This window comes from Cibotium barometz, chromosome 7, assembly GCF_041138505.1.
Source record: "Cibotium barometz isolate CiBa-2024 chromosome 7, ASM4113850v1, whole genome shotgun sequence".
Classification (NCBI taxonomy): Eukaryota; Viridiplantae; Streptophyta; class Polypodiopsida; order Cyatheales; family Cibotiaceae; genus Cibotium; species Cibotium barometz.
In genome coordinates this window covers 57,387,454-57,407,372 of record NC_141052.1, presented here as the reverse complement: position 1 = coordinate 57,407,372, position 19,919 = coordinate 57,387,454, and the positions used below count along the sequence as shown (strand labels likewise).

The 19,919-nt window shown below is 40.1% G+C and overlaps 1 protein-coding gene across 2 annotated transcripts; it reads right to left on the bottom strand.

Annotated features, from left to right (window-relative positions):
* Nucleotides 1-13,483: 13,483 nt before the first annotated feature.
* LOC147637238 (uncharacterized) lies at nucleotides 13,484-17,848 on the bottom strand. Of its 2 annotated transcripts, none has more exons than XM_086800850.1 (5): nucleotides 16,991-17,848; nucleotides 16,379-16,672; nucleotides 15,031-15,317; nucleotides 14,663-14,877; nucleotides 13,484-14,508 (listed from the first exon to the last, which is right to left on the bottom strand). In XM_086800850.1, exons 2-5 carry the CDS (start codon nucleotides 16,659-16,661, stop codon nucleotides 13,944-13,946), a joined length of 1,350 nt encoding a protein of 449 aa, XP_086656976.1. In that variant the 5' UTR covers nucleotides 16,662-16,672; nucleotides 16,991-17,848; the 3' UTR covers nucleotides 13,484-13,943. The 2 variants fall into 2 exon arrangements, with proteins under 2 accessions (XP_086656976.1, XP_086656977.1); XM_086800851.1 differs by having other exon boundaries at nucleotides 15,031-15,314; nucleotides 16,991-17,847.
* Between the last annotated feature and the right edge of the window lie 2,071 nt (nucleotides 17,849-19,919).

Sequence of the window (19,919 nt, the reverse complement as noted above, 5' to 3'; positions counted from 1 at the left end):
ACAGGAAATAGCCAAATTTAATGGGGAACAGTTTTATACATGGCAGACAAAAACCATGTATTTGCTGATGAGGAAAAATCTGTGGGGATTAGTTGAAGGGAGAGATGAATGCCCAAAGAGAGGAGAAAATGAGTGGAAGAGTAGGAATGAAAAAGCATTGGGACTTATTGCACTCAGTTTAAATGATGAAATCATTCATCATATCACAGGGATACAGTGGGCAAAAGATGCATGGGATGAACTTAATAAATTATTTGGTACACAAGCAAAAAATTCCAAGATAAATCTATTAATGCAATTCTACAAATTGGACATGAAGGAAAGTGAACCTTTAATCACACACTTGAACAAATATAAAAGCATTAAGCAACAGCTGGCAGCTATTGGCAAAAAGGTAGAAGATGATGAAGCATTAGCTGTACTTTTGAAGAGTGTGGACAAAGGAGATTATGAAAACATTGTAGCAACACTAAAGAATGTACCTGAACTGAAGATACACGAGATAGAAGCAGCTCTACTAGAGCAAGAGAGCAGAGGCAAAGAGAAGAAAGGGCTCGACTCAACAGCAGGAGAGGAAAAAGCATTCTTCACCCGAGGAGGATTCTCTCGAGGACGAGGACGAGGAAGAGGCAAAGTAGGAGGGAGGACCTTCACTTGCAACAAATGGACACATGGCGAGAGACTGCTACAGCAAACCCAGTGAAGAAGGAGAACGACATCGGCAAACTTCATGAAAGCTCCAAGGGAAGTGGAGTCGGATCATCTTTTCTGAGAGAGAGAGAAAGAGAGACCCCACAACCCAATGTAACCTGCCCCAATAAAGTAAAACCACCTCTGAGCCACCGATAATGTAGGCCAAGTGGTAGATGTATGTGTGAGCACTTTAGTCAAGGTCGCGGGCACTTATAGTAGCCTTAGACACATAGAGAGAGAGAGTGTCAAGGACTATGGAGTTTAGGGACTTGAGGCACTGGTCGCGGGCTATCAAGTAAGAGGGAAACTTGATACAGGGTCCAGGTGTGCTAGGATTATTCACTTGAGGGGAGGTGTTGAAATATACAAGTGAAAAGGGTGTGTGTGGGAAGGATAGAGGCTGTAAAAGAGAATGAGTAAATGTGAAAGAACCTGTGAAAAGGTTAGAAGAATCTACTGGGAGAGAATAATGGGTAGCATGAGGGAATTTAGGAGTGTGGAGATATTCTGGGAGATATTCAGGGAAAAGAGAAGAGGTGGAGAGAATCAGGCAAAAGGTGGAGATATTCTGGGAGTGAATCATGGAGAAATCAATGGGATTAGATGCTTGATGTAAACTCTATAAATTGAGGCATAGCCCTAATGAGAATTTGCTGGTTTTTGAGTATCCATGCCTACTTTAATCTATGTGCTAATTATTCACTAATTACGTCTTAATCACTTGCTAATCACTTTGTTAATTATGTTGATTCTAGTGTTTGATCCACCATAGCTCATCATTTTGCTCAAATTTCAACAATATGGACCTCTCTCTATGATATCCATAAGCCCACGGAGTCTTGTTGAGCATTGATTGATGAGAGTGGTGAAATACACCAATGGCCACAGCTGTCCATACAGTAAATTTGCAGCAATGACACCTTTCATGCCATCATCCCATTCCATGCATATAGCTATCCAAAGAAACCATACCCATCCGCCTTCAAATGGCAATGCATAGTATCCATGTGGATCATATGGAAATCCATCCGCTTCAAGTGGCAATGCATGATGTCCACCCACATCATATGGAAATGAATCCACATCAAGAATCTTTCCATGTATACCGGGATCAAATGGGTATGAAACATCATGGTTGGAAGTGTCATCACCAACCAATGATCCGCCATCAAAGTCCACCCATGAATCACTTCCATAAACCAAAGCAACATCATCATCATCACCCAAAGCGTTTTCCTCATAAATGTCATCATAAGGATCACAACATTATTAGTTTCATCCACACCATCATTTTGTGAATCCACATCATATGCCACATCGTCATGGTTGGCAACCACAACTTCCTCATGCAATGCAACACCATGAAGATCTTCGTAAGAGTTTGTCTCCCTCATCAAGAAGAGTCTCATTGCATTCATCTTTATCCATATAATTCTCCCCAAGAAGAGAACCATGCATTTGCTCTTCATCTTTCCCATCAACACTTGCATCTTGATGGTTGTCCATTGGTTCATTTTCAGCCATCCACACATGCATTGAAGCCACTTGTGGCATAAATCATTAACATTGCCTTCATCACTTTAAGTGTCCCCATAGCAATGGCTTCTAATAAGAGATGTGGACTGAAGTGAACTCCTAGTAGAAATCCCATGTATGGACGGGGTAGGCTTGTAGAAGAGCTCCACCAACAACATGATCTCATTAAGAGCAATGTCATTGTCAATATCCATGATGCATTGGACCACTTGCATTTCCTTCTCCTCAATGTTAGGCACAAACAAAGAAAGATACCAATATTCCCTAGCATACTTAGGCAATGAATCCACATGTAATAATGGCATGCATTTTTTCCTAAACCTCCATTGCTCTTGAGTAGCCATAAAGTTTTGTACCACTTCATAGGTTAAATTTTCCCAATTCCATTTGTACTCATGCATTACTTGCAGCCACCATTGTCTAGCTTTGCCTCCAAATTTGCATGTCACTTGCTTCACTTTGTCCCCCTATTGCATGGAAATGCACAAAAGTGGGCATCCCAATTGCGAATCCAGTCCTTGAGCTGTATACAAGTGACTCTTCCCCCATCAAAAGAGAGCAAAGCTTCTACAAATGATTCACCATGCTTGAACCATAAGCTTCTAATAGGACTTTGGTAACTTAGAGTGTATGACCTCATCATATAATCGTGCATACCTATCTTTGTCATCTTCATTGGAAATTATGGCTATTTCCTTTTGTTTTGACTCCATCAAATCTTGCCTATGCTTTTCTTCCTTTCCACAGAAGAAGATTCCCAACAGCCCATACATTGCTTCATACATACTTATCTTGCCAGCTCACTTATTTAGCTTGTTCACATTATGAACCGCTTGTACATGATAGTACTCTAGTACTTATGTTGGGTTTTCACTTATCTTTTGTAGCATTCTTTTGAGTAAGAAGAAGAAGAAGATTTTAGTCTTCCATCCTTGTGTGTGTGTTATCCATTGTTATGTGAATGTGTGTGTGTGTGTGTGTGTGTGCGTGCATGCGTGCGTGCTTATAAGAGCTCAAGGTCTCTCTCTTCCCCTAATATTTTCAAGTGATAGGTAGGTTTTTCTTAGAATCATTTTATCGTAAGCCCAAGTTCAACCTCAAGATCATGTGTGCTTAAAGAAAGGAAGGTTATTCTTGGAAGAGTAATTTCTTCTTATCTCTGCTCATCTTTTGGTGCAAGATGTTCATCATTTTGGTGTTGTATGGATCGAAGGGAGACAATCTAGGGAGCTATCTCTAAGATTTTAACCGAGCATGCCGCTTTGATAGGTGGGTTTAATAATGAAGGAGTGGGCTGAAATGCTTTCTGATTTCTTGGAGGGTGTGGCCTCAACTTGGCATAAGGCTTGACAAACGAGACCAAGAATGATTGACCAAACTAATGAAGGAGACATTTGGGATAGTAGAGTCACCAAATGCTTTACTACTACAGGAGCTAGATTAGTTTTTCCAAAAGGGAGGAGAGGCACCTTCTACCGTTTCAGTGAGGTATGAGGCCTTGTTCATTAAATATCAAGAGGTTGCATTACATGTTGCTTCTTCTTCTTTCTTCACATGTTGTGGAAGATTCTAAGAATTCTTTTATAATGGAGAACCTTTAGAGAAGCAATGGAACACCTTAAGATAAGCAATGGAACACCTTAAGATAATTAATAGAGCACTTTAAGATAAGAAATAAGCAATGGAACACCTTAAGATAATTAAGCTTTTAATGGCTTTGGATCCCAATTCCCCACTTTACGTGAAAAAGTTCTTAGCAAAGATCTCACTAATTTTAAAGAGGCTCTTTGTATTGCTTCAAAGAAAGAGGTTTCTCTTCAAATTAAGTCCACATTTTAATCTTCTCCAAGTGTGCCAACTCCACAACCTTGAGTAGAGACAATTGCAACATCTCCGCAACTCTATCCTTGGATCACAATAATGCATAGCTTATGGAATAATTTGTTGATTTAAAGTTGCACTTAGTCAATGCAAGGCCACTTAGGGTTCCATGGGTTGAGGATAAATCTAGGGATAGAGGCAATGTCACCATAGTATCTTTTAGTTATAGAAGCTACTTTCCCACCATGGATAGAAGCGGCCTAGTTATATAAGCTACTTGCGCACGGATAGGACAATTAGAACTTATTGTGAACATGAGAAACATATAAAATTGGCTAGCAACCCATTGTAACATGCTAGGATGAAGCATATTGAAGTGCATTATCATTTTTATGAGAGAGCAGATTCTAGCAAGTGATATGGGTTTGGTTTATGTTAGCACAGAGGATCAGGTGGCTTACATATTCATGAAGGCATTGGGTATAGAGAAGCTTCATAGTTTTGGAAGCTTACTTAGATTGTGAGGTATAGAGTTGAGATCAAGGGGGAGTGTTGAGATATCAAGCCCTTGCCTAGAGTGCATGGTATAGAGTTGAGCTTAAGGGGAAGTATTGAGATATCAACTACTAGAGATATGGATGATACGCTAGAATGACACCTTTGTTTTTATACCCCTAGCATGATTGGTGAGATTATGGTTGATATACCACCAGTGGTTTATAGGACATATGGGGACAGCCACTTTGGTTTACTAGAGTTATGGATTAGTTCTAGGGTCAACTCATATAGTCAAGTTCACACTATAAACCTTGTATATTTTAGTAGTAGAGTACTTTTCCATTTAGCATGTACTCTTCTCTTTTTGTTATAGTTGTAGAGAAGCTAAGAAGAAAGAAGAAAATTCAACCACCATCTCTCTCCTTGTGTGCTTGTATACTCTTGTGGATGTATGTAAAGACGATTTCTTGAAAGGAGCTCAAGTTCTTCCTCTGTTAAATTTGCAGCAATGTGATGAGCTATGGTGGATCGAATGCAAGAATCAACATAATTAGCAAGTGATTAGATGATGATTAAGATAAGATTAGTGTGTAATTAATCTAATAGCTTAATGTAGGCATGGATACTCAAAAATCAGCAATTTCTCATTAGGCCAATGCCTCAATTTATAGGTTTTACATCCACAAGATGCCAAGCATCTAATCCCACTGATTTCTCCTTGATTTGTGCCACCTCCCCTACATCTAGGGGCACCTTTTCCTAGAATCTTTCCACACCCCTATATTCACTCATGCTACCCTTGATTCTCTCATCAGTAGATTCCTCTCACCTTTTCATTGCTACCCACTTAATTACAGATTGCCTTTTACAGTCTCTTGCTACTAAGGGCTTGTTCCCGCACCCATTCACTTGCATATTTCAACACCCTCTCCCTCACTTGTGGGTGTGTGTGAAGACGATTGCTTGGAAGGAGATCAAGATCACCCTCTCCCTCACATTCTTCTCAAGCTCTACCTCTTATAAAGTTTTGATAATATATCCATAATGATGGGCTTTATATCCATTTTATCTCAATTTGTCTAATGGATATCTAACTCTAGTAGGCCTATATGTACATGGATCACTATCATGTGTTCTTAACATTGCTTTGGCTCTTTGTACACCAGATGTAATAGTTGATACCCCAAAATCCTTGTAAGGGAAACCTTTTTAGCCACTATCTCCATCAACAACAAAAGAGTAACCTACTGAAAGATCAGGCATTATAATAGGTTGATCCACCTATTCTTTTTCCTTGCATGATACATGTAAACTCAAACGATCGCTATTGAACATCCACATCATGATGCATTTCTTTGAGAGAAGATATAGCTCCACCTACATGCCAATAAGTATGTACTTAATACACAAGATCATAAAACCAATTGTAACGAAGTATTATCAAGGTTTAGAATAGGTTGCAAGCTACATGGCCACTAGTGGAAGAGAGATTTTTAGCAAGTTATAAACTTACATAGAAAGATCAAACCAATATAAGAGAAGTTTAAAGCAGGTTATAAACTTTCTTAAAAAGCTTAAAACTTGTTATAAACCAATAAAAGAAGGGTTTAGAGTAGGTTACAAACTTACATAGAAAGATTAAAACTGATTATAAAGACAAGTTTACAAACTTATATGGTTATAAACCAATATAAGAGAAGTTTAGAGCTAGTTACAAACCAATAAAATAGGGGTTTAGAGTAGGTTATAAACCGACACAGAAAGATTAAAACTAGTTATAAATCAATATAGGAGAGGTTTAGAGCAAGTTATAAGCTTACATAGCAAGATTAAAACTGGTCATAAACTAGTAAAAGCAAGTTACAAACTTACATAGAAAGATTAAAATTGATTTATAAACTAGTGGAAGAGAAGTTTAACTAGTATAAAAGAAGTTTAGATCAATTTACAACTGGTTAAAACCAGTAAAAAAGGAGCTTAGAGCAAAAAAAATGAATTTAAAAATGATACAAAAATCAAAGCTCAAAGTAAGGAGCATAGAGCAAAAAAAATGAATTTAAAAATGATACAAAAATCAAAGTAAGGAGCTTAGAGCAAAAAAAATGAATTTAAAAATGATACAAAAATCAAAGCTCAAAGTAAATGTGTTTGTGTGTGCGTGCGCATGTGCACATGCATGAACAATATACAAGTGTACATATAGAGAATGTACTATAAAATAAAAAGTAAAGAATTTAAAGGATAGATAGGTCTTGAAAATTATCTATCCTTTATTTAAAATATCTTTAATACATATTCATTATAAGGGCCCTATCTATGGGCTCACCCATATCACCAAGTAGCTTCTAAAACCAAGATACCTCACACGCTATCATAGTGGCACCCTGTACTTGACAAGAATAATAGGTTATTTTTTACTGCTCTAACTCACAACAACACTCCCAAAAGAAAATATAACGCTACTGGTAGATCTCCTGTCTAAGACACTACCAGTCTAATCAGCATCTGTGTATCCATGTAGCTATATCTGTCATCCAACCTTATAAAAAAGTCCATAATCAATAGTGAACTTTATGTATAAGAGTATCCATCAAACAAACATGTGTGCGCGTGTCTACCATCTTAGACACCTAGTCCATTTTGAGTCAACTCGCTCATAGCGGAACCATTGAGTCCAATTTGAACATAGAATTTCGGGTAGGAACCAACCCATGTGCATGCACCTCACACGTGCATTGCTCATGCACGCATTACAACAACCATTTTGAGCAAGCTTCTCGGTGAGCTTGCGCAGGGCATATCAATGGGTGAATACACATCTCATTTTGAGCATGGAGGCTTGGGTACGGTTACCCTCATAAGCTTTAGGTGAAAATGAAAAATTACAAGGCTCTTTTGATAACAATCGGGCACGGAACCCGCAAATGAACACATCTTCAAACTATTATCCCAATTTTGATAGCATGTGAACAATCTCTTAACATTGTGTGTGTGTGTGTGTGTGTGTGCGCGCGTGTGTGTGCGTGTGTGAATGAACCCTTGTTTGATTGAGGTTCTCCTTCAATTTCAAAAAAGAAAAACAGTCAAATTTATTTTCCCATCTTGCTCATCAGTTTCTGTGCTGGCATATATTTGTGTTAGAATTACGGTGGTGGCATTATATGGCGGGCTACTGCGAACCCATCTCTTGCACCGCTGCCACACCTGTGATTCTGTCAGGACCTCGTTAATGACGGCTACAGTTGTTGTGCAACTCCACCTCTTGTCATATCTCCTTTTCGCCAAGCTTGACAGTGGAAACCATGGCTTGCACTCCTCAACATAACTCTGCGTAGCTGGTAACATAGCTACGACGACCATGGCTTTGGCATAGATAACGACCTTCATATTCTTATAGTGTCTAGCCAAACTCTCGCATACGCTGCCATAGTGTTTTCCACTGCTCTTCACTTTCACCCATCTACGAGAGTGATATTTCTTCAGCTCCTCCTCTCAGGGTGGCTGTAAATCCTTGTGCTAGCTGTCTGCTACACTCGAAGTTGTCCAGTTGTGCTGACCTTGATGTCCGCACTCGTGCTGAACTATGCCCGTGAGCTTCTTCGCATAGACTCCATTTACTCAATCACCTGTCGACGCCTTGCTAAGCTGAACCATGTTGCGCTCTACATGTGGTGGCATTCTCTTCCTTCATGGATGATGTTGGTCATGTTGTTCACATTTCTCAAAGCATAGCTTCTCTTAGACAATGATGCCCTTCTACCTTAGCAGCACTTTTCTTGCTTTAAATATGCTGAACGTGGCACTAGCTCTTTACTTTACAACGGCTTGGTATTGATGGCTTCCTTTCTTTCTATTTTACAGTTGTTGCTAACCTTCAACTTGGAGTGCCTGCTATGTTGGTTATTGTTACAGCTTGTGCCGTTGCCTCTTTGTTCATAGGCCTCTCTCAAAACGATATCCTGTGAGACCATGGGGATGGAGATCCCATAGTAAAAGATGGTTATTTATACCATTCGTTTACCAACTTACAGCCCCTTATTTGTAATGTTACTCTTGTTTTTCAAGGTTCTAATAGCCATGACTATGGCCATATCAAGCTCTAGACTACATGCTTTTGATCTTTGCCTCCTTGAACCTCCAAGTAGAGGTAACTCCATAGCCATCAACATGGCCACATGAGCTCACCATTGAGCTCCAATATGCATGCCCTTATTTACACGCATCCATTTACAAGGGTGCTTCAACATAGATTTCTCATAAGAAACCATAGGTGATATACCTTGGTGAAAGCTTCCTCTTGTTTCCACCAAACATTGCTCATCTTTCATGAGCAAATCAGCACATACTTCCATTTGATGTGCACATTCATGGACTCCTTTCCTTGGCCACAAGGCTTGTCCCTTGCTTGGACAAGCCTTTCACTCCACACATGCTCTTTGCTAACTTGCAAGAGCCATGGGATTCACTCATCCCATAAATCAACAACCCTTCTTTTCATTGAGCATTCTTCCATAAACTAAAAAATTAATGAGGCAAAATCCAAAATACCTTTAGAAATATTTTCTTGGCAACTTCTTTGTTAACACCAAAGACTCCATAGCCTTCATACTTACTGAAATCTCCATTTTCAGCTTCCGTGGGCAACACCATAATCTCCAAATCTCCATGAGCATAATCTCTCTCCAAATGCAATACTAATGACAATAAGTGTGCTAATTTTTTTCATAATAAACTGAAAATAATGCTTAATCAGTGAGCTCATAAATATTCACCATGACCAAGAGCCCATTCAAGCTCTGATACCATGTTAAACAATCCTAAAATGGGATTGATCATGGTGATAGACATAGATTAAGCAACATAGTTAAGGTGCATTAAACCACACTAAGAACTCCATAAGAGAGAAAGAGATTGTATACTCAAGACTCAAATCTATTGCATATCACCAATGAACCATACAATGGTATAGGATTTCTAGCCTTATCCCACTTTACATGTCATCATCCATGTGGCAGTCCCTTTTCCATTTCTTTTGGTCAACACTCACACACCATACAATATTACATGTGGCATTTTTATTGCCACAATATGCCACCTCTAAGGTACTTTCCCATATACACACATCACCGCGATTATATCTCTCAACAGCTTTGTGGAGATCCTGTTCATAATGTACATATCAATTGCTACTGCTTCTATCCAAAAATAATATGGCATATTCTTTTCAGACATCAAGGCACGTGCAACTTCTAGAATGTGCCTATTTTTTCTTTCTACAATACCATTATGTTTTGCAGAGTGTAAATTGTCTCTTGATTCCTTGCTTTCTCAAGAAATGGCTCAACTCATTAGAGAAATACTCTCTCCCACCATCTGATCTCAGGCATTTTATTTGTATACCTTTTTTCTTCTCGACCAAGACTTGAAATCTCTGAAAGTGAGCAAACACCTCACTTTTCTCCTTCATGAAATAAGGCCACACTTTTCTAGTGTGATCATCAATGAATGTAACATAATACCTGCAACTTGCAATTGTTGTAGTCTTGATCACCCCCCATACATCCGAATGTATAACATCTAATGACCTTGCACTGACATACTTTTCATGTGGAAAAGCATGTTTGGATTGTTTACCAAGCTGGTATGCTTCATATACTTTATGCATACCATCAACCTTAAACTTTATGCATACCATCAACCTTAAACTTTAGCAAACCTACAAATTTTAAAACTGCATAGACTTCAGTCGCGCTATATATTCACATGGCCAATGCACTTGTGCCATATGTCAATATCTGCAATCACATGTTCCATACACAAACATGGTTGCCTTTACATCACGCATGTTCACATCCAAAATAATCATCCTTCTATTTATGTTACCCTTTGCAACCAAGTGACACTGATTTTTGAAGTCTTCCACAAAACATCCTTGAGGATTAAACCTCACTTGCAAACCCTACTCAACTATTTGTCTAATAGAAACTAGGTTCTTTGTAATATTTAAAACATGAAGTACATCTGCCAAGTACATTTTGTATCCTGTATAGACAATGGCACTTTACCAACATGCGAAATATCATCACATGTTATAGCCTGGTTTTTTCGTTTTTTGCATTTCCCTAAACTACTCATCCATGATTAGTCATGTGGTTAGAGGTGCCAAAATCCACATACCATATATCTTGAGATCCTAATACATCTCCTGTTGTTGTGGATCTGAGCATATGTTGCATCACAAATAATTACTGACTTCTATTATCACCACCCTGTTTACTAGATAATACATAGTTGCCTTACTGCAACTTTCCACTTTTAATGTCATTCTACTTTTTATAGCAGCCCTTTGTCATGCACTCTGATTTCTTTGCCAACCACCTCGGCCACTTTGGCTCCCCTGCCTCTAGACTGACCTCTTCCACCTATATATGATTGTTGTTGCTACGAATCATTGGATTATTGTTGTCAAAAATTCTGGTTTCCTTGTCGACGATCACCACCTTAGCCTCGACCACCACGACCTCCTCTACCTCTACAATTGGAGTAGAAGGTATATTCTCAGGTGTTTTTGCTTTGTGAAAAAGAGTCCTCAGCTAAAGACTTTTCTTCTATGATCAACATAGATACTAAGTCTCGAAAGTTGAGAACATTCTCTCTGACTACAATGGAGGTCTTAAATGGCTTGCACTCTTTACCAAGCCCATTCAGACAGACGCTCACTAAATCATCATCTTCACTGATACATTGATAGACCCAAGGGATTCAACAATGCTCTTGATCTTTAAAGCATACTCATTGATAAACATGCTTTTCTTCTCCACAATACGCAACTCTTATTTTAACCGCAGTTTCCTTGCCTTTGTGTAGGTCTGAAACATCTGCACTAGATTCTGCCATGGAGTATTGGCATCATATGTGTCTGTGACATTGATTCAAAGCCAATACATGATTTTCCCTGTACCCTGGTTCCAATCTTTGAATGCCTTTACATCTGCTAAAGTGACATTCTGTTCAGGCAACTTTAGAGGTTCCTCATTCTCCTTCGACATATTCCCAAAATCCTTTACCCATCAAGAAATTGGTCATTCTGAACTTTCAAGCATGAAAGTTGTTTTGGTCCAGCTTCTCACTAATCCTTTACCCATCAAGAAGTTAGTCGTTCTAAACTTCCAAGCATGAAAGTTGTTTTGGTCTAGCTTCTCACTAACAATCTTATTGATTCCGTCAAACATGTTTGCTTGCAGGAACCAGAAGCCTACAAATAAATAATTTACGTATGCAATCTGTAACACAACAATATCTTTTGTGATTGACGTAACAATACTTCAGCACAACTTGTATGTCACTATATATGACCAAAGTACATGTTCATACATCCAAGATCAGCAATGCATATGCAAACACTATCTGCACTCCCAAAATACACTATTGCACTACAATAACCAGCTTGCAAGCAAACAGTTCTCAACCAAAACTTCCCGAAACGGTCGAAAACACCTTGCAGTGACCAAACTGAGATCAAAACGTACTCGAAACACGATTTTGACTGCAAAACTGTAATACAAAGTACTACATACCCTAGAGACATCTCCAAGCCCATGTAACACTTTCTTGCTTGCTTTGTTCTTGCCTCTTGCTTGCCTTCTTAGCTCTTACACAAACCAAAGCTCTGATACCATAAAGAGAATGAGAGGAAGAGGAAAACCTTAAGCTTGAGTTCCTTGCAAGCACGCACGTGCACACACAAGAGAACAAGACACGAGAGAGATGGATGACTGAATTTTCTTCTATCTTCTTCTCTTCTCTAAGACCATACAACTAAAATGATAAGAGCACATACTATAAAAGAAAGTACTCTCTTACAATAATATACAATGATCGATCCACAGTGTGAACTCAACTATGAGGTAGAGCTATAACTATGCCATAACTCTAATACTCCAAAGTACCTGTCACACAATGTGTCATTCGCTGACAACATATCAACCATAATCTCACCAACCATGCCAGTGTCGTAAGTGTAGAAGCTATCACCTAAACGAATCATCAATGTCCGCAACACTAGTTGAGCTCGATATCTTAATAATTGAGACATTTAACACATTAGTAAAAACCTTTTTTTTAATACCAACATTGACTAGCTTGACTTATTCATCATGGTTGTTAGCGTTTTCATGATGCACGTTGGCTTACTCTTAGATATTTGTGACAGATCCAATCTTGAAAAAACTATTGATCATAGTGCATACCACATTGATAGATCACTAGTCTTAGGCTAATAGCCCATCACATGCCAAGACAATTGATTGGACGCATATTGTGCTATGGGAGTTTACTAACAATACACAACAAACCACTATCACATCACGGATTGGGTAATTTTTACACCCCCCCCCTCCTCCCTCAGTCGAACATGCAAAGACAAACCATGCAAAAGTCATTGACAATCCCTAATGCTAAAGCTCCCTACAAAAAATGGCTAAGCTCACTATGTCCAATATTTAATCCTCAAGCCAAAGGTTGGGTCAAAGACCATCGTTTGATTTGTAAGCTCCAAGGCCAACTTTGTAACCAAGTGCTATTGCCTCACTTACTACTGGACAATTCATTGAGGGTGGTGAGGCATGCAAATATGACCATACTAAACCTAACAAGCAAAACACTTTTTCACAACAGTTGTACAAAGTACATAACACAGGTCAGCCATCACACCTAGTCCACGCAAGCCCATAAAGGTCACTAAAAACTTGAACAAAGGGAAACATCATTGCTATAACCATGAAAGGATCAAGTATGTAGTAAGTCAAGTTCGATTTACCCACCCCCTTAAATTCACTCGCCCACCATACTGAATTGCACCACCCCTCATGATGAATTCCAGGATAATACTTAAAATTTTGAGTCATCATTGGCAACAATGGTAAGCAGCACCATAGAGGATTTCAAAAGGTAGGTGGTATTATAGTATGCTGTGTTACAAACCTCATAAAGGAGGGTGCTTTCTCTTCTTTTCTTTGCTAAAACCAGTCAAGCAACAGTTATAATAAGTTAAGCTATAAGAAAGCTCTAGGAAAACACCAAGTGGACCTTCACTAGTGATAAGCACAAGTTTTTATTCACTTACTAATGGATACGTCACTCTTCAGGTTTTAAAATGCATAACAATTTCCGTGACAAACTCCTATGTACAGACCAGATCAGGCCTCCACACTATAAGGGGTTCTGACCGTTCTATCATAGACACCAGCCCATCCACCACCCCTCAGAGCACGACAAATTAAAGATCACCACACAACATAGTCCAACCCCCATTCCTGTAAACTTTGATTTTACAGATATGTAGACAGCACTGCAAAACCACCGTAGGCAGCATTTCAAAGGGCTATGTCTTCATGTTACCTAATAGTAAGCCTTGCCAAACCAGCATCCAATGTTCCCATCCACGCCATCAAGTCATCGTCACTTGAAGAAACAGTGGCACTTGCATTAGCACTGCCACTAGAACTAGCTCCGCCTGTTAACTCACCACTGACCTTAGCTCTACAGTAAGGGCATTGGCCATGGCTTTCAAGCCATGGAATAAGACAATCTGGGTGAAACCTATGCTTGCAAGGAAGATGAATAAGTAGCTGCCCTGGTAGAAAGTGTTCTAAACAAACAGAACAATCATCCTGCTCCAAAGAGGTGTCACCAACTTCCTTATCCCTTCTTCGTACTTTAGGCACAAAGACCTCTTTGTGCAAACACCTTATCATGGATTTGCTTAAGCCCTTCGAAACAGAGACCTGTTCAGATGATGAGAGAAAGTCTGAGTGCCATCCCTCTCCATAACCCCATGCTGCCAGCCAGTCCTGAATACCTAGCTCCCACATCTCCTCATCACTCCATGCATCCTCATCGTCATCAAAAAGAAGGCTAAATTCTTCAAGGAAACTTCCTGGAAGACCAGCATTGCTGTGCCTGAAGAGAAAGCATACAAAAAGCTGTAAGAGATCACCTAGGAGATAAAGCCAAGACCAGCAAGGCAGCATATGCCGAAACTGCAAATAATGTACACTCTTGTCATGCTCTTAAAAGCATGGAGATGAGGAGAAGTCTAGAGGGAACACCCAACCTGTGGCTTAGGAGAGCTGCACTCCTGAGCCTCTCATCCAATCGATCCCTTGCTTCCATTGCAACATCACGTGGATTGCTAACTCCACGCAAATTATTCATGAGCGATGACCTCATGTTGACAGAAGGCTGGCGTTGATTGGCATTTCTTCGACCAGAACGATTTGAAGAGTCAGCACCAGCAAAGGTGGCAGATGATATCACTGTGCCCTGATCCTGAACTCAAAAAAAAAAGCAACCTTAACAGCATTCTGACACTTTTACTACCCAAAACATCTCCACATGAGTATCCACTTATTTTTTGACCAGCAAAAGAGAAGCACGCTGCTCAGTAATTGTAGACGATATTAACACGACCTTAATTCACACCTGGTGTTCGTTGAGCTGCCTTGGAGGTTGATGGTAGAGATGATGATAATGGTAATGGTGGTGGTGATGATCATGGTGTTGATGATGATGATGGTGCTGCTGGTGGTGAGCTACAGTTGCGCTAGGCCTGCTAACGCGGCTGACAGATGCATTGTCAGATGTCTCAGACGCTCTTTCTTGAGGAGCACGTCTTCTGCTGGAAGACTCACTACCTGACATCATCATTCCTGATGGCAGGGTTGATGGCTCATCAGTCACCAAGAGGCCTCCTTGTCTATGACTTCCTGCTTCAAAAGTGCACAAAAAAAGCACTCAGAATATTGGCATGAAATGTAATTACAACACACATATCCTAAAACTACATGCTCACTCGCACCATATACAATCATTCAAACAGTTTGACTACCAGGTTCCTTGGGCCTACAGTCATGACCATATCTCAAGTGACGGCAGATGCACAAAACCCAAACCCTCCCCCACAGCGCCCCCAACCACAAAAACAGCCTAGAGTCGGGGCATCACGTGCAACATAGTTATGGCTTACCTTGCAAAGGTATATATATTGAAAAAATATATATATAAAGAATGACTGGTTAATTTTAGTGTGTTCGTTGCATGGACGGCTCGTCTCCATTAATTTTACTTCCAATAAGAATTATTCACATCTCCCTCTCTCTCTCTCTCTCTCTCTCTCTCTCTCCATCCAAAGTAGAGACCCCTTCGCTTGTTTTAAAAGAATCGAGATCTGCAATGTGCAAACCATACCAGAAAAGTGCCAGAAAACATTGAACCCAAACAGCCTACACCATTAGGGATTAGTTTCAAATTCTGTTAAAAGGATTTTGAAGTCTCTATTCTCATTGGAGTATTGATGTTTCAAACTGAGGCATTCGAACAATAGCCTGCTCTTGGAGCATATTTGAAGAACGGTAAACACCATTTTTTTTCCATGACTAGATCCTTCTGAAGTCACATGGTACCCACCCAGAGGCGGTTTGGTCTTCCCGCCTAAAGGCGTTACAACTTACGGTCACAAAGCACACAATACCAATGGGGGGGCCTGTGGGAATTTGAACTCCTCCCACCACTGGGTTATGCGCCCCTCTTCATTTCAGAATTATACGTAACCCCTCAGACATGCTGTTTGCAAATGTAACCCCTTGTTTCTCATGCAGAATGCAAAGTATGAAATGCCTGATATGACAACTCAAGACAAAAGAGCTTCCACAGTGAAAAAGAAGTCATGAAAATTTATTCCGAACACAATGTGATTTCTTTCTGCGCTTCCCCAGCAATCTTGCTGAACAAAGAAACATAAACTATGAAAGCACACAAAATTGTATCTGACCTTCCCAAGCTCTCTGGAGATTTTCTCTGCGCAAAACATTGCCTCCCTTTCGTGCTCTTTCGTTGGAGCGGGAGCGCCCGGATCCTCTCGCGGCTGCCGTTGTCCTTCTTCCTTCTCCACCACAGTTTCTCAGGGACCGAGAATGAAGGAGCCGAGTGGAAGGTGGCTCTGGGGGGACATGAGACCGTGCTCTGCCACTGAATAGGTTCCAAGCACGCAAGGGCGCCCAGTGCAAGCTCCTGTGTGATGAGCTAGTCGAATCTGTCCGGCCATCCAGGGCCATAAGAAGGAAACCTTATGTCAAAAAAAGAAAAAAAGCTAATATCAGACGAAATGTAGCGGTCTGTAAGCTTAATCTCAACGAAAAGAGAAAATCTCGCTTCAAATGCCCTCAAAAACCCTAATCTCAGAAAGAAAAGCCCTACCCTCCAAAAGCTTAATGTGAGATGCAAGAATCAAACGCTAGGCTCGGAAACCCTAATCTCAGGCGCAAGCACAAAACCCTAGCCTAATCCAAGATGCCAAGAACTATTAATCTCAGGTGCAAGAGCGAAACCCTAAACGCATGTTTGATGCAATGGCACACAAACAAGTGATCAGAAGCTAGAATACCTTGAATCGATGCCGCTCTCTAGGGTAGGACCAGAGTTATGCTGCAGAGAGGCGATGGCGATGGTAATTAAGAGCAACCTGCAGGCCACTGTGTTAGGGCAAAAGAGGTGGGTGAAAGACAGATAGGCAGCAGTGTGCAAGGTGATGATGATGCTTCACTATTGAGCCGGTGGCCATAAAGCCAGCCCACGGGATCCCATGATCAATTTCATTCTCTTCCTTTGCTGCTGCCCGAAATTGTTGATGGATTGGATAGGCTATGAATCACTGTTAGATCCGTTTAAAAGTATCATTTAAACCCTTGCTTATGTTTGATGATATGGCTACTCTGCAAGTCAAGCAAAATTCAAACAAGGGGCATGCCAGATTTAGGGCAAAATTTCATGTAAAAAGTACCTGTGCCCTGCTCAAAGAAACCCAGGATTTCTTTACGTCTCAGCAGGCATGTTATCCTACACGTTTTTGGGCGCCCAACAAAGGTCTTTGTTCTTTTTTTGGGCGCCCACCAATGTGTTGGGGCGTCAAAATTATAACGTGTGCTGGTTGTGGGCGCCCAACAGAACCACCCTTTTATCTCACCAGGTCCCGGGCAGAGAGAGGTGAGGGGTTTGTCTGCTAGGAGCCTGTACCCACCCATGTGCTGCAGTAAAAACCTATTTGCACTGCTCTTTTCAACTGCAAGCAGTACAACCAAGAGTACCCAAAAGAGAGGCAAAATTGGCAGAAGAGACTAGAGTGTGGTTGTAGGTAGAATCACTCGTATACAGCCCACAGAGAGCTGGGTCCTCCTCTTTGTCATTTGTGTGTTCAACTCCTCCTTGTCACCCTCAACGAGGGTAGAAATGTCAAAAGCTAACATTTCCCACCCTCCACCCATTTGCCACTTGACTAGAAAGAGCTTGAGTGTGTGGGCCTTTGCTCTTACTCCCCCCCCCCCCCCCACACACTCCAGAGGCCTATACTAAGGGTGTGCTTGTCACGAGGGATGATTCTCAAGAACTTAACAAAGTCCATAGCACTTGCTTAAGGGGTGCTCGTCACTCACGAGCTAGGCATTCACATGGACAAGCTCAGTTCTAGATTCTCAAGGACTTAATAAAGTCAAGGACATTACAAACGTAATATGCCCTAAATGGTTCACTGACGTGTAAATTTGTCAATGTGGGTGTCTACACCAGGGCTTGATAAAAGCATTTTTTTAGACGATCAAAATAAGGACATGGTTATAAACCAGTTTTCTAGGCTAAATTTGCATATTTTGCTCGTATTTTAACTAAAAACTAGTAAATTTGAGTCGTTTTTTGTAAGGGCTTGATATATTTCTAGCCAGTTTTTCCAAATTTTAGCGGGTAAAAATACATTGAAATGTTGTTTTTGTCGAGCCTTGGTCTACACAACTTATGAAAAGCTTGCTATGAATGCTATGTATTTATATCGAGTAGGAGTGTGAAGTGAGTTACTTATATTTTTTAGGACTATTGCAATGCATCACGTCGTGAGAAAAACCTATAATGTGAGACACACAAATGGGATGATGCAAGAGGTGGTCCAAAACAAGGTCACCCAATTGGAGGGCACATAATGCAAAATACTAGATTAGAGAGCATGAATATCCTCTTACAATCGGTACTCCTTATTTGAGCCCACCTCCATGCTAGTAATTCCCAAAAATGTCTACATGATTAGGGGACCACCTTACACATAACCCACTCCTTCTCCTCCTCCTCCTCGTACAATCCAGAGTTGAAAGGATGGACACTTTTTTTTTTAAGGATAGAGAGAAGCACTTGTGTGTGCACGTGCGTGTGTGTATGTACACGTGCACATGTGCACACCCAGGACACACGTGGATGCACGCACGCTTTTAAACAATAAGCTCAGGTTTGGAATTAATTAATAAATAAAAATTAAGTGAAGAAGCAAGTAGCTATTGGAGGTGGACGAAATTAAGGAATCTATCACATTAAAGTGATAACTAATGTAATATAATTATGCTATTGAAGATGGAAAAATTTAAGGAAGCTATCGCATTAAGACCAACAAAGTGGATAATCACGTTGAGGCGACAATTAATGAATATAATTATGCTATCAAAGGTGGAAAAATTTAAGGAAGCTATCACATTAAGACCAAAGTGGGGAGGACGAGGACAACAGTCACAATTAGTAATTATTGTGGTTTTTGAGCTATAATTAAACTAAATCCTCCTCTTACATGCATCCATCCAAGGAGAAACAAATTATTGTGTACTCCCAAGGGACTGTAATTGTCAATGAGGTTTTGTGATTGTCATACATGTCACTATTAAATTTTAACAAAAATATTTGAGTTCAAGGGAGGAGGTAGAAAGGGGATGCCATGAGTTGCTTATAGTGGGAGAATTTGGATAGATTAGATTTGAAAGAGACCATTATTTGGGAAGAGAACTCTTGCCATGTTTTCACTTGCAACAAAAAGAACTCTTGCAAGTGAAAATGAAAATAGGAGGAGATCGCCATTATGATTATGTATGCCTAGAGTTTACCTTTAGATAGCATTGGGGATATTTTATTACGGATTGGCCACATGTGGAGGTGGTGAATTTTGATAGGCCAAACTAAGTCATGTTGTTCATTATTAGATGGTTTCAATTTTGATCAATATACAGTGCCACAATTTAATATTGAGGAAGGTCATGTCTACCCTCGGAAATGCGTTATCCATTTTACTAAAGGTTGATTAAATATAGGGTGCCACAATTTAATATTGAGGAAGGTCATGTCTACTACCCTCGAAAATGTGTTAACCGTTTTACTAAAGGTTGTTCAAATATAGGGTGCCACAATTTAATATTGAGGAAGGTCATGTCTACTACCCTCGAAAATGTGTTAACCATTTTACTAAAGGTTGTTCAAATATAGGGTGCCACAATTTAATATTGAGAAAGGGC

Coding starts and splice junctions, on each gene's coding strand:
- LOC147637238 (XM_086800850.1), bottom strand. CDS start 16,661: ATGGCCCTGGATGGCCGGACAGATTCGACTAGCTCATCACACAGGAGC. Junction 15,318..16,378: donor TCTCCAGAGAGCTTGGGAAG/GTCAGATACAAT, acceptor GCACTTTTGAAG/CAGGAAGTCATAGACAAGGA. Junction 14,878..15,030: donor GGCAGCTCAACGAACACCAG/GTGTGAATTAAG, acceptor TTTTGAGTTCAG/GATCAGGGCACAGTGATATC.